This window comes from Chiloscyllium plagiosum, unplaced genomic scaffold (genome assembly GCF_004010195.1).
Source record: "Chiloscyllium plagiosum isolate BGI_BamShark_2017 unplaced genomic scaffold, ASM401019v2 scaf_10529, whole genome shotgun sequence".
Taxonomy (NCBI): Eukaryota; Metazoa; Chordata; class Chondrichthyes; order Orectolobiformes; family Hemiscylliidae; genus Chiloscyllium; species Chiloscyllium plagiosum.
The window spans coordinates 102,507-118,291 of NW_025215356.1; the positions used below are offsets into that span (position 1 = coordinate 102,507).

The following is a 15,785-nucleotide window of genomic DNA, read 5'->3' on the forward strand; positions in this document are numbered from 1 at the left end:
AACCCTTTCAAGTTTCACAACATCCTTCCGATAGGAAGGAGACCAGAATTACACACAATATCCCAAAAGTGACCTAACCAATGTCCTGTACAGCCGCAACATGACCTCCCTACTCTTACACTCAATACACTGGCCAGTAAAGGAAAGCATACAAATGCCTTATTCACTATCCTATCTACCTGTGACTCTACTTTCAATGAGCTATGAACCTGCACTCCAAGGTCTCTTTGTTCAGCAACACTTCTAGGACCTTACCATAAGTTCTGTTAAGATTTGCTTTCCCAATATGCAGCACCTCCCATTTATCAAAATTAAACTCCATTTGCCCCTTCTCAGCCCATTGGCCCATCTGATCAAGATCCCATTGTAATCTGAGGTAATCTTCTTCAGTGTCCACTACATCTCCAATTTTGGTGTCATCTGCAAAACTTACTAATCATATTTCCTATGTTCACATCTAAGTCATTTATATAAATGACAAAAAATAGTAAACCCAGCACCGACCCTTGTGGCACTCCACTGGTCACAGGCCTCCAGTCTGAAAAACAACCCTCCACCATCACCCTCTGTCTTCTACCTTTGAGCCAGTTCTATATTCAAATGGCTAGTTCTCCCTGTATTCCGTGAGATCTAACCTTGCTAATCAGTCTCCCATGGGGAACCTTGTCAAATGCCTTACTGAAGTCCATATAGATCACATTTACCTGTCTGCCCTTATCAGCCCTCTTTGTTACTTCTTCAAAAAAACTCAATCAAGTTTGTGAGACATGATTTCCCACGCACAAGCCATGCTGACTATTCCTAATCAGTACAGCCTTTCCAAATACATGTACATCCTGTCCCTCAGGATTCCCTCCAACAACTTGCCCACCACCGACATCAGGCGCACCGTTCTATAGTTCCCTGGCTTGATTTCCACCTTTCTTAAATAGTGGTACCATGTTAGCCAACCTGCAGTCTTCCAGCACCTCACCTGTGACTATCGGTGATACAAATATCTCAGCAAGAGGCCCAGCAATCACTTCTCTAGTTTCCCACAGAGTTCTAGGGTACAGCTGAGGTCCTGACAATTTATCTACCTTTATGTGTTTCAAAACATCCAGCACCACCACCTTTGTACGATGGACATTTTTCAAAATGATACCATTTATTTCTCTCCATTCTATATCTTCCATGTCCTTCTCCACAGTAAACAGTGACACAAAATACTCATTTATTATCTCCGCCATCTCCTGCATTCCATATATAGGCTCCTTTGCTGATCTTTGAGGGGCTTTATTCTCTCCCTCGTTATCCTTTTGTCCTTAATGTATTTGTAAAACCCTTTGGATTCTCCTTAACCCTACTTGCCAAAGCTATCTCATGTCCCTTTTTTGCCTTCCTGATTTCCCTTGTTAGTATACTCCAACTACCTTTATGCTCAAAGGGTTCACTGAATCTATCCTCTCCATATCTGACATATGCTTCCCTCTTTTTCTTAACCAAAACCTCAATTTCTCTAGTCATCCAGCCTTCCTGACACCTATCAAGAATATACTGTCTCTAGATTCTCATTATCTCATTTCTGAAGGCTTCCCATTTTCCAGCCATCCCTTTACATGCAAATATCTACCCCCCAATCAGCTTAATAGTGTCAAAGTTAGCACGCCTCCAATTTAGAACTTCAACTTTTAGATTTGGTTTATCCTTTTCCATCACTATTTTAAAACTAATAGAATTATGGTCACTGGCCTCAAAGTCACCTGCCCTGCCTTATTTCCCAAAGGTAGGTCAAGTTTTGCAGCTTTTCTAGTAGGTACTGAGGCTGGGCTGCATTTTTGGAATCAGTCTCTCCAGTGAGATGTTAAACAAAGGCTCTGCTCTTAGGCTTTCAAGATCTGATGGGACTATTCTGAAGAGCATCAGAGTTCTCCCTGGTGTCCTGGCCAATATATTTATAACAGAATGAACATCACAAAAGTATGCTATCATTACCACATTAATCTCTGTAGGAACTTGAAAGTAATTCTTGCACTTCCTACGTTACTGATTATAAAGGATTTTGGGATGGCCTGTTGACTTGAAAGGCACTAAGTAAGTCAAAGTTATTTCTGTCTTAATAGCTTACTTTTCTTTCAGGTTTCAGTTATCAGTGAGTTCATCCAGTGAGCAACTGTGACATTCAGGCAGAGATACAAGAATTGGTTTAAGCAGAGCTAGCTTCAATGACAGTACAATTGTTTGTGACCAAAGTTATGGAGATGATAGCAGCCAGCCAAACATACACTCCTGAACAATATTTAATCCACTCTGCACAATATAACATGTAATTTAGTGCTGATACTGTATAAACCATGCTTACACACCTATCTCATCTATAGGTTGCTTGACTCCAATTTCATTGTTCACAGTCATTATTGACACCAAACTCGTATCTGGTCGAATTGCCTCCTCGAGTTCCTAGTTAAGAAAAATCCCACAGTCAGAACATCAAAAAGCTTTCTTTTTCCCTCTCTAAGCTACCTTCTGGCAAACTGCTGTGTGATCTAATTAGCTTTAGATGACTATCCTTCATTTAATGAAGATGCTGAAGGGATCAATTTTTAAACCAACACAATGCAAGGTAACCATGACTGAAAGATTTGCATAGTTATAACCCTTGCCATTAAGCCAGAGGGCTGTGGAATCAAGTCCCACTGCAGATTCTTGATCGTACAACTCAGGCCTTTTTTGTAAAAAAGATATTCACTTACAGGATCTAGGCGTCACTGGCCAGGCCAATATTTATTTTCCATCCCTAACTGCCCACACAGCAGTTAAAAGTCAAGCACATCGTTGTGGGTCTGGAGTCACATATAGGCCAGGCAATGTAAGAATGGCAATTTTCTTCCTCAAAAAGACATTAGTGAACCAGACAGGGTTTTCTGACAACTTATAATGGTCACCATTAGATTCATAATTCCAGATTTTTATTGAATTGAAATTCCACTGTCTAACATGGCATGATTCAAATCCAGGACCTATTCAAATCTGGGTCTTTGGATTAATAGTCTAGAGATGATACCACTAGACCACACACTCGCACTTTCTGGTTGCTCTTTCACACAGATTGCCCATATCCGCAAGCTATAAGGAGTTGTCAGGCGTCTATAACCTATATCGATTAACGTGCTTCAAGTGTTAATTTTTTCTGAAATATCTGTCACAGATACAACCTACTTTTAAATCTACAAGTCCATTGGTCTTTACTGGCAAATAAGTCACATCGAAACCCTCAGTCTCAAGCATACGGCATGAATCCAATACACACTTATGTTCTGTCTGGCTTGTGATGATGTGCTTCTTCTTGGCTTTATAAAATCTTGCAACACCCTAATAATAACAAAAGGAAGAGAAATAAATCTTAACTTCTGAAAGTTGGATAAATATAACTGAACAGAAATGGATCCCCACTTAAAGAGCTACACAAAATATAGTAATAATTCACAATTATTAAATGGATCAGGTAGCATCCATGGAGAGAGAGCTAGCTAATTTTGAGTCTAGCTGACTTAGACTTGAAACACTGGCTTACTTTCTCTCTATGGATGCTGCCTGACCACTGTGACCTCTAGTATTTACTGTTTTCAGTACAGATTCCAGCATCTGTAGTAATGTGGTCTTAAATATTATCTTACTTTTCTTTTTAAACAGCAAATAATAAAGGCTTAGATTAGGAGATCAGTTTTCACCCCTTTTAGTACAGATTAAGGGTTAATCCAATTGATGTTTAAAATGAGTAACTACCCTATTTACTCTTGTTGGGGAATCCAGACCATTGCATTATAATCTTTCAATGAGAGCTAGGTTGTTTTGAGTGATGTTAGGAAGCACCTAGGGGAAAATATAGAGCTCTCCAACGAAAAGGGAGACAACTATGAGGCTGGGATCAATTAAAAAATTCACAATGGAGATTGACCAATTTTGTTAGGTAAGAATTATGGAGCCAATGGAATTCAGGTATAATCAGGATATATGGCTCAATCGGCTCGAGGAGATGAATTACCCTTGCCAGTTCTACTTTATTTCAGCAATACATGCTAGCTTGGCAAAACTGGACAAGATCTAGCCCATATACTTTAGTCTGACATTGCATCAGGATTCCTACTACTTGCGATATAAATCCAAAGTATAGAATGATGTTAAACATGTAACAAGATGCGACAGAGATTAATAATCTTCAAGGATGAAATAGATAAGGACAAAAGGCCTTCCTCATCTAATCTTATCCTACGATGTAGACAAATCGAGCAGCACGTTGTATGCAAACCCGGTGCCAACATTCACCAATAATACAAGCTATTTCACAAAACATTTGGCATTCTTTGGGATTTCCTGTGATGCTTTATAAAAGATAAAATTTCTTTCTGTCTCTCAAATTCAATAATATAGGTCAGTCTTCACCAAACTGTAAACCAACCATCAGCACAAGTCATATTTTGGTCCAAACATGAATGCAACACATGCAAATAAGGCATAAAAACTTAACATTTAAAAAAAATCAGAATCCCTGAAAAAAATACAAAAACTTGCTAACAGATTTACACCTTCCATATTTCTGCAAACCATAATAGTGAATTCAAGAGTCAGGAAACTCAATCATTTCATAAAACAATTAATAGTTTAACTGAGATGCAGCTGTCATTTAAAATAAAACTGTGTAATCACATATTTACTCTCAGTGAACGGCAAAAATCAACCAGATTACTTCACATTTTAACCAGAGTCAAATGCTGCACATCTGATGACCTAGCTGAAATAAGATAGGATCTATTGACTCCCAATGACACAGTTAAACATTTCTCAAAACCAAAAAGGTCTGTATAGAAATCTTAGTAATGATAAAACAATGATTCAGGTTAATACATTAGCTATTGCATTTCACAAAGAAGCTCACGTCCTGTCAACAGGCAGATTAACCATCAACGCAGATCAGATTTGCAGCATTCCAAAGCTAGGACATACATAACACCAATCAGAAAAAGTACCTTAATGGCAATGTTGTTTGATTCTGTAGCACCACTGGTGAAGATGACTTCTCTAGGATCTGCGCCTATCAGGTCAGCTGTTTGCTGCAGAGACAATTGATTTGGTCAAAATAATAAAACTACAAACTCAATAAACAACTGGATTTGTATCCAATTAGCTCACAATAAGAACATCCTTAAACTAAAAAGTGCTTTAAAATATGCACTTCAGACAGCTCAGGCTAAAAGGAACATATTTAATCTCACAACTTGACTAAGCAAGTTACTGGACAAGTTAACTTTACAGGACAGTTAACATCAAAAGATGTTAACCCTAGTCCAACAAAATTAAAAATCACAACATCAGGTTATTGTCCAACAGGTTTCTTTGGAGGTACAAGCTTTCAGAGTGCTGCACCTTCATCAGCTAACGAGTGGGGCAGGATGATAAAACACAGAATTTATAGCAAAAGATCATAGTTCAAAGTTTGTGAGAAGATTTGTAGCTCGGGTGCTCGTTGTTGTGGTTCTGTTCACCGAGCTGGGAATTTGTGTTGCAGACGTTTCATCCCCTGTCTAGGTGACAGCCTCAGTGCTTGGGAGCCTCCTGTGAAGCACTTCTGTGATGTTTCCTCTGCCATTTATAGTGGTTTGTCTCTGCCATTTCCGGTTGTCAGTTCCAGCTGTCCGCTGCAGTGGTCGGTATATTGGGTCCAGGTCGATGTGCTTATTGATTGAATCTGTGGATGAGTGCCATGCCTCTAGGAATTCCCTGGCTGTTCTCTGTTTGGCTTGTCCTATAATGGTAGTGTTGTCCCAGTTGAACTCATGTTGCTTGTTTTCTTTCCCTTCGGCATCTGTTGATGAAATTGCGCAGGTATCCGTTTTTGGCAAATACATTGTAGAGGTGTTCTTCTTCCTCTTTTTGCAGTTCTGGTGTACTGCAGCTATCCTTAGTAGCCACACACGCAGATGACAAGCAATAGGAGTTGCAACATCAAAAGCAGCATTTCAACTTGCAGCACAGCGGGAGGCCATTCTCCTTTACAAATACTTTCTTTTGATCCTTAACCAGAAGTTACTGACCATGCTCAAGTACTTGACCAACTTCCTTTTAAAATTATTGATGGGGTCAGCTTTTACCAGCTTTTCAGGTAGACCACTCCAGAGCCTGACAAACCCAGTAGGGAAAAAAAGTCTCCATTTCTCTTGACTTTTTGGTAATGACTTTAAAATCATGATCTCTGTTTATTTACCCAATTTTCTGAAGAATCTTCTCTCCTTCAATTAGAAGCAGAGAAAACAAGAATAGAATTAAATTCTTTAGAGAAAAAAAATTGCATGTTGATGGCTGAAGTAAGCCAGAAAAGAAAACAATGAATTGTTTAGAAACTTGCTCCAAGTTTGGGTCTCAACTACGAAGAGCTAGGCAAGTGATTACTTGGCCTCAGTTAGTGCATGTAAAAGAAAGTCTTCAAAAGGAGAAAAAGCAGATAAAGAACCAGTTTTTCCTGCCTACAACCTCCGAGGGCACCTCAAATATCTACTGAACATAATGTAAACACAGAAGCAGTAAGCCATGCTGCCTTTTGAGCCTGCACTGCCACGAAATAAGATCATGCTGGTCTTCTACTTCAACTCTAATTTCCCACACATCCCTTGATTCCTTTAGTCCACAAATCTATCCACTTCAATCCAGAATAGGTAATCACTCTTCTTCAATGGGCTCTGGGGTGGCTGATGAATCCAATGTATCATGTGCAGACTGCTGTGTATGGCAGATGGTGCTTGAAGGGTCATGCAGATGAGGTGTTTGGAGATTTGCTCTCTCCAATATTTCAATTTCATAACTGCATGTTCTTGAAGTCTCTCAATGTATTGAGTGTTTTCCCAAATTATACTTTTTGGCCAGTCACAAACTTGGCCCATTCCAGCTAGTGTCACCCACGTGTTAGTGGGGATGTTTGATCTCCCCAGAGATGTTTCAAGGACATCCCTAAAGCATACCTCTTGCTCTCCTGGGAACCTGGTGTTAGGCATATGAATGCCATATCTCACCCTATAGTTGGTTTTAAATGATTAATGCCTCAATGCTAGGCAAGACAGTTTTAGAGAGGGCTCTATTATTGGCTTGCCTTTCTGATCATGGGATTGGAAATTATTCCAGAGGCACCAGTGGTGATAAATTTGAAGACATGTATGAAATAAAATACATACCTGAGTATTCAAAGGGATTGGTGATGCTCAGTAAACCACAACCTAGGATCGGAAAACCTGGCCCTCAGATAGTCTTTTGCTCAATTAAAGTCTGAGCTGGTAAGTTGGAAGAGATAATGAATTTCTCTGACTTTCAAAAGTCTCCTTTTACATGCATTAACAGAGGCGAAGTAATCTCTTTCCTGGCATTTGGTAATTGTGATCCAAACTTTGGATAAGATTCTAAACAATTCATTTTTTCTTCTTCTGGCTTACTTCAACCATCAATACGCATTTTTTTCAGAAAACTTTAATTCTGCTCTTATTTTTTTTCCACTTCTAATTGACAGGAAGCTCCTAAGTTACAGAATATATACTTAGGAGGAATGTCAACTAAGATCCCAATTTCAACTTGAAAGCCCTCAACTTGATTCCTCATATCCCATTTATACCCCATTCATCAGCTGAAAAATTACAAGGACTGAGGTAGAACAATCGTAGGAACATGGGTTCAGGAGCAGGCAATTCAGTCTAACTCAGTCTAAAGCTGCTGCACCATTTAATATAGAGTCATAGAGATATACAGCATAGAAACAGATCCCTCAGTCCAACTTGTCCATGCCGACCAAATATCCTAACCTAATCTAGTCCCATTTGCCTGCACTTGGCCAATATCCCTCTAAACCCTTCCTATTCATAGAACATAGTACAATACAGCGCAGAACAGGCCCTTCGGCCCTCGATGTTGCACCAATCTATGAACTAATCTAAGCCCATCCCCCTACACCTCTGGGCCACCCGGACGAACCAACCCAATCACCCTGTAGCACAGCATTTCAACTCCCCCTCCCACTCCACCGAGGAAAGTTTCAGCTTTGATCTCCAGCGTCTGCAGACCTCACTTTCTCCATCCCCCTACACTATTCCATCATCATCCATATGCTTATCCATGGATCGTTTAAATCTCCCTAAATTGGCTGAGTTAACTACATTGGCAGACAGGGCATTCCACGCCCTTACCATTTCCTGAGTAAAGAATCTGCCTCTGACATCAGTCTTAAAGCTATCATCCCTTAATCTGTAGTTATGCCCCCTCGTACAAGCTGACATCATCCGAGAAAAAAAACGTTCACTGTCCACCCTATCTAATCCTCTGATCATCTTGTATGTCTCTATTAAATCTCCTCTTAGCCTTCTTCATTTCAATGAAAACAGATCTAAGTCTCTCAGCTTTCCTAATAAGACCTTCTCTCCAGATCAGGCAATATCCTGGTAAATCTCCTCTGCACCTTTTCCAATGCTTCCACATCCTTCTTGTAATAGGGCGACCAGAACTGTACACAAACTTCCAAGTGCGACCACACAAGCGTTTTGTATAGTTGCAGCATGACATTACAGCTCTGGAACTCAATTCCTCTGCCAATAAAACCTAACACACCGTATGCCTTCTTAACAGCACTATCAACCTGGGTGGCAACTTTGAGGGATCTACGTACATGGACACCAAGATCCCTTTGTACATCCAGACCACCAAGAGTCTTTCCATTGACCCAATATTCTGCCTTCCTGTTGTTCTTCCCAAAGTGAATCACCTCACGTTTAACTGCATTGAACTCCATTTACCACCTCTCAACCCAAGTCTGCAATTTATCCAAGTCCCCCTGTAATCTGTAATATTCTTCCATACTGTCCACTACTCCACCGACTTTAGTGTCATCTGCAAACTTACTAACCCATCCACCTATGCCTGCGATCAAGTCATTTATGAAAATGACAAACAGCAGTGGTCCCAACACAGATCCGTGTGGTACACTACTAGTAACCAGACTCCGGCTGAATATTTTCCATCAACCACTACTCGCTGCCTTCTTACAGAAAGCCAGTTTCTAATCCAAACTGCTAAATCACCCTCAATCCCATGCCTCCGCATTTTCTCCAAAAGCCTACCATGTGGGGAGCCTACCATGTGGGGAACCTTATCAAAGGTTTTACTGAAGTCCATGTACACCGCATCAACTGCTCTACCCTCTTCCACATGCTTGGTCAACTTCTCCAAAAAACTCAGTGAGATTATTGAGATTTGACCTGCCCTTGACAAAATCATGTTGACAATATGAAATCAAATTGTGCTTGCTAGATGATTATAAATCCTATCTCTTATAATCCTTACCCAAAACTAATCCTGCAACAGATGTAAGGCTCACTGGTCTATAATTACCCGGATCATCTCTACTGCCCTTCTTGAACAAGGGCAAAACATTTTCAATCCTCTAGTGCTTAGGTACTAAACCTGCAGGCAATGACGACTCAAAAGATTAAAGCCTAAGGCTCCACCATCTCCTCCCCAGCTTCCCAGAAAATCCTCTGATAAATCCCATCCGGCCCAAGGGATCATTTACCCATTCAGATGCCTTTCAAATGTTGTAATTGTACCAGCCTTCGTCACTTCCTCTAGCAACTCATTCCATACATGTATTACCCTCTGCATGGAAAAGTTATCCTTTAGTCCCTTTTAATCTTTCTCCTCCCACCTTAAACCTATGCCCTCTAGTTTTGTATTCCCCACCCACAGGAAAAGACCTGTCCATGCCCCTCATGATTTGATAAACCCCTGTAAGGTCACTCCTCAGACTCCGACGCTCCAGGGAAAATAGCCCCAGTCTATTCAGCCTCTAGATTAGATTAGATTAGATTACTTACAGTGTGGAAACAGGCCCTTTGGCCCAACAAGTCCACACCGACCCTCCGAAGAGCAACCCACCCAGACCCATTGCCCACATTTACCCCTTCACCTAACACTATGGGCAATTTAGCATGGCCAATTCACCTAACCTGCACATCTTTGGACTATGGGAGGAAACCGGAGCACTCTGAGAAAATCCACGCAGACACGGGGAGAATGTGCAAACTCCACACAGACAGTTGCCAGAGGCGGGAATTGAACCCAGGTCTCTGGCGCTCTGAGACAGCAGTGCTAACCACTATGCCACCCATATACTTATACCTGAAACCCTCCAACTCTGACAACATCCTTGTAGATCTTTGCTGAACCCATTCAACTTTCACATCACCCTTCCTGTAGCAGGGAGACCAGAATCAAAAGGAGTATTCCTCTAGTTGCCTAATCAGTGTCCTGTACAACTGCAACATGACCTCCCAACTCCTATACTCAATGCACTGACCAATAAAGGAAAGCATAGCAAACACCTTCTTCCCCACCCTGTCTACCTGTGACTCCACTTTCAAAGTACTATGAACCTGCACACCAAGATCTCTTTGTTCAGCAAAACCCTCCAGGACCTTACCATTAACTGTATAAGTCCTGCCCTGATTTGCCTTTCCAAAACACAGCATCTTATCTGACTCAATCTAAACATGTATCTCAATTAAACTCCATCTGCCACTCTTTGGCCCATCTGATCAAGATCCCATTGTACTCCGATGTAATCTACTTCACTATCTACTATACCTCCAATTTTGGGGTCATCTACAAACTTACTAACCACATCTTCTACGTTCACATCTAAGTCATTTATGTAAATGATGAAAAACAGTGGACCCAGCACCAGTCCTCATGGCACACCACTGGTCAAAGGCATCCAGTCTGAAAAGTAACCCTCCACTACCACCCTCTGTTTTCTATCTTCAAGCCAGTTCTGTACCCAAATGGCTAGCTGTCCCTGTAATCAATGTGATTTAACTTGCTAACCAGTCTACCAAGAGGAAACTTGTCAAACATCTTATGGAAGTCCACATAGATCACATCCACTGCTCTGCTCTCATTAATCCTCTTCATTACTGCTTCAAAAGAAAAGCTTAATCAAGTTAAAGACATGACTTCCCACGCATAAAGCCATGTTAACTATCCCTAATCAGTCCTTGTCTTTCCAAATACATGTACATGTACATCCTGTTCCTCAGGATTACCTCCAAAAACATGCCCACCACCGATGTCAGGCTCACTGGTCTAATAGTTCCCTGGCTTGTCCTTACCACCTTTCCTAAATAGTGACATCATGCTAGCCAACCTCCAGCCTTCCGGCACATCACTTGTGGCTACTGATGATACAAATAAGTCAGCAAGGGGCCCAGCAATCACTTCCCTAGCTTCCCACATAAATCGTTGGGACACCTGATCAGGTCATACAGATGTATAGCACGGAAACAGACCGCCCATGCCAACCAGATATCCCAACCCAATCTAGTCCCACCGGCCAGCACCCGGCCCATATCCCTCCAAACTTTTCCTATTCATATACCTATCCAGATGCCTTTTAAATGTTGCAATTGTACCAGCTTCCACCACTTCCTCTGGCAGCTCATTCCATACACTTACCACCCTCTGCATGAAAGAGTTGCACCTTAGGTCCCTTTTATATCTTTCCCCACTCACCCTAAACCTATGCCCTCTAGTTTTTGTCTTCCCACCCCAGGGAAAATACTTTGCCTATTTCTCATATCCATGCCCCTCATAATTTTGTAAACCTCTATACGGTCAACCGTCAGGTTCCAACGCTCCAGGGAAAATAACCTCAGCCTATCTGACCTCTCCCAGTCGCTCAAATCCTCCAACCCTGGCAACTTTTTCGTAAATCTTTTCTGAAGCTTTCATGTTTCACAACATCTTTCCGATAGGAAGGAGACAAGAATTGCACGCAATATTCCAACAGTGGCCTAACCAATGTCCTGTACAGCTACAACATGACCTCTCAACTACTGAACTCAATACTCTGACCAATAAACGAAAGCATACCAAATGCCTTTGTCACTATCCTATCTGCCTGCAACTCTACTTTCAGGAACTATGAACCAGCACTTCAAGGTCTCTTTATTCAGCAACACTCCCTAGGATCTTACCAATAAGTGTATAAGTCCTGCTAAGATTTGCTGTCCCAAAATGCAGCACCTCCCATTTATCTGAATTAAACGCCATCTGCCACTCCCCAGCCCATTGGCCCATCTGATCAAGATCCCATTGTAATCTGAGGTAACCTTCTTCGCTGTCCACTACTTCTCCAATTTTCGTGTCATCTGCAAAACCTACTAATCATATCTCCCATGTTCACATCCAAATCATTTATATAAATGACAAAAAGAAGTGGACCCAGCACCGATCCTTGTGGCACTCCACTGGTCACAGGCCTCCAGTCTGAAAAACAACCCTCCACCACCACCCTCTGTCTTCTACCTTTGAGCCAGTTCTGTATCCAAATGGCTAGTTCTCCCTTTATTCCGTGAGATCTAACCTTGCGAACCAGTGTCCCATGGGGAACATTGTCGAACGCCTTACTGAAGTCTAAATAGATCACATCTACCGCTCTGCCCTCATTAAACCTCTTTGTTACTTCTTCAAAAATCTCAGTCAAGTTTGTGAGACATGATTTCCCACGCACAAAGCCATATTGACTATCCCTGATCAGTCCTTGCCTTTCCAAATACATTGTTTTTTTGGGGGGGTATAATTTAAACTAATTGGCCGAATTCAAATTTGTTTTTGTCTCCAGACAACCAGTTACCATTGCTGCTGGACCACATGTTACGTTGTATCTTATTCAGAACACTTGATGTTGTCAGGTAGTTCTGCTGGCTTTTAACTTCCTTAAAAAAGGTACAGTACACCCACATCTTCACATCACATTCCCCCACCTCCCCCTCTACCCCCACACTGATCCCTGAGGAATCCCATTGACCATGGTCCGCAAACGCAAAAATGAGCCTTTATTCCTACACTATGTTTTCTGTTTGCTAATCCAGGCCAGTGCATCACCTCCTATCCCATGTGCTTTAAATCCTTCTATCTGGCCTCCTGTGGTGACATTATTAAAAGCCTTCCAAAAATCTAAACATATATTATCTATCTACTCCTTTTTATCAATTTTGCTAGCAACAATGCTAAAACCCCTCCAGAAGTCTGAAAACATAACAAAGGTACACTCCTTGCACAGCAGTACAACCTCACACACTTCACCCAGCAAAGAAGTGCATGTCGAGGGATATCAGGGATACTGTGATTGTGACTGCCTTCAAGAAAGACAATTCCAATTAGAACAACAAGGTTATTTCCCTACTGTCTGCCCCAGGGATAATCATTGCAAGGATTCTCCTTGATTGCTTCTTCCCAGTGCTGAACAAGGGTTACACCAGAAACATTGACTTCTCCACTTCCTGACGCTGACTGGCGAGCTGTGTTCTTCCATCCTTCTGCTCGTCTATCATCCTAATCTCAGTACAGTTTTCACCATCTGAGAGCACCAGAGACATTATCTTCACCGCACAATAAATGCGCTAGAAAAGCATGAAACAGTACTAACCACTCTACATAGCCTTTTCATAGCTGATGTAAAACCTTTCATTCTTGTCAACTGCAAAAATTTATAGATAGCCAAATTTGAGCAGGATGCTCCACAAATTTTATTCTCCACCTATTCCATGATGAAATGCTAGCTGATCCTGACCAACAGAAGGACCACAGGCTCAGAGAAGAATGGGGTCAAACAATGTATGCCTTTGTAAACATCTTTATTTTCCTTAATGCAGCATTGCAACTCACCTCCACAACATTACCCAGAAGCATGGAGAACAGATAGGAAACAGTTTGGCCTACATCACCTTCAACCCAATACCAGAACCACTCCAAATTTAGTCAGAGCTTTGGAATGCAGATGACTCTCAAGCGTTCATTCACGCAAGTTCCCCCCAACTTATTGTCAGTCCCTTCTCCAAGGGGCATTCTCTTCCAACCAGCTCTTATAACTCAACACTTCAGCCTTCAACTAAGATCAATAGCAAGATTATGGAAAATCTAGTCCATTTTCCATGCTTTGGAAGCATCTGCTTGATGAAGGTAGAGATGGAAAATCTACCTTGACTATGTCTCACATCTGAGAATTCAGTCCTCTGGGTAAAGAACTTAAAACATTCATAGCCCTCAGAGTAAAGAAGTTCCTCCAAATCTTGCTTGGAAATGACCGACTACTTAATCCGGGATTACGAACCCTTATTTAGTCACGTGAGGCAACCTCTCAATATCTATTCTATCAAGACCTCTTGGTATTTCATGTGTTTTAATGACGGCACCTCTCACTGTTCTGGAAACCAGAGAGAGTATAAGTTTATTGTACTCAATCTCATGCTTGCTAAAGCACCCTGACTAAAAAGAGAAGCCACTCAAAATTAAACAGCAGATACATCAGTTTCTAGGCAAAATAGTGGCTTATTCACATGCACTGGAGCATTTTAAATGTTTCTAATTAGAAAAATCAAAGGAGATCCAAAAACCAACAATGTCTGATGATGAAGGTGTTAAGTAAATAAGAAGCAATGATTGTCAGCAGCACTCAATTATCATGAAGAAACTGTCTTTAAAAGAACAAAAATCTTTCCATGCCCCAAACAGGAAGGAGAGAATCCTTACAGATCTCTGCTAAAATCAAGACCTGAATGCTGATTGTACTTTAAACTTTTTCGGACAAATATTTATTAAGATTGCGACATTACAAAAGGGGTTGAGACCAGCCAATTGTTTAAATAGAATGTGCGGACGCTGTGAAAACAAAGATCTACCTTTCTGGCTTTCTCCACTGCAGCTTCACTCTCCCAGCCATAAGCATGTGTTCTTGAATGAGGATTGCCATAGGCGCTGACAAGGTAAGGAAGCATTGCGTCCAACACTCTAGGATCCTAAGAGTAAAATCAGTATCTTAAACAAGGTGTAAACATATTAAGAGTTACATACATGAGTACGCATTGGTTTGGTGGCAAGTCTCACAAAAGCTGTATCTAATTTTCTGTTTCAGAAGCTTGCTGTGCACACATTAGTTGCTGCATTTGCATCAGAAGAAACAACAGGACTTTGTCATATGTGAAAGTTTTTGGGTATGTTCATAATAATCCATAAGAATTACAAACCTGTTACTGCAGTCTATACAGTTTAAAAATATACTTACTACAGTTCTCACATGAAATATAATTTATCATTAATCTAAGACATTTCATAAAAACATCATCAAGGCAGATGAGAAATTATTACTGCTTATACAAGTTTTGAAGAATTGATTTAGGAGAGAATTCAAGAGCTCAGATGAAGGCAAACATGCCTCTGGAATTGATTAAACATAGGAATGGTCAAGAGACTGGAATCAGAGAAGCACAGAAATCTTTAGACCATCGTAGGAGGGAAAGGGAGATACAAATTGCAAGGGAGCATAAAATTCAATATGCCTGGGCAAACTGGTCAGCCATCTGATTACACAAATGCAACTTTAAAAAGTTCCTCTAATTTGTGTCTCATTGGATAGTTTGCATCAAGCATTCCTACCATTGGTGTGGTAGCCTGGAAATCCAAGTACAGAGGTCGAACTTTATCTGCAACATCTTTCAAAGAATCATTATCTAGGAAAAACGCAATAAATTTCAAAATTATGTTCGCTTTGGCAAACCATTTCAACTTCAGATGGCATCACATAAACCATTATTTTTCTCTCTTCAAAAATCCACCCTCTCTAATCCCAAAGCACCTTCTCTACAAGTCCGTTCACCCAATTCCCCTCATCCCAAAACACTTCCCCCCCCCCAATCCCTCCTACTCCCCAAAGTACCTCTCTC

General features: G+C 41.0%; 1 protein-coding gene across 1 annotated transcript in view; it reads right to left on the minus strand.

The window, feature by feature from the left end:
• The window catches only part of nfs1 (NFS1 cysteine desulfurase), a 30,147-nt gene that overhangs the window by 13,659 nt on the left and 703 nt on the right, over positions 1 to 15,785 (minus strand). Inside the window, exons 2-6 of the mRNA XM_043686829.1 lie at positions 15,499 to 15,572; positions 14,745 to 14,861; positions 5,007 to 5,090; positions 3,199 to 3,351; positions 2,346 to 2,439 (exon numbers count right to left, since the gene is read on the minus strand). Of these exons, the coding sequence (XP_043542764.1) occupies positions 2,346 to 2,439; positions 3,199 to 3,351; positions 5,007 to 5,090; positions 14,745 to 14,861; positions 15,499 to 15,572 (522 nt within the window). The remainder of the gene's footprint in view (positions 1 to 2,345; positions 2,440 to 3,198; positions 3,352 to 5,006; positions 5,091 to 14,744; positions 14,862 to 15,498; positions 15,573 to 15,785) is intronic.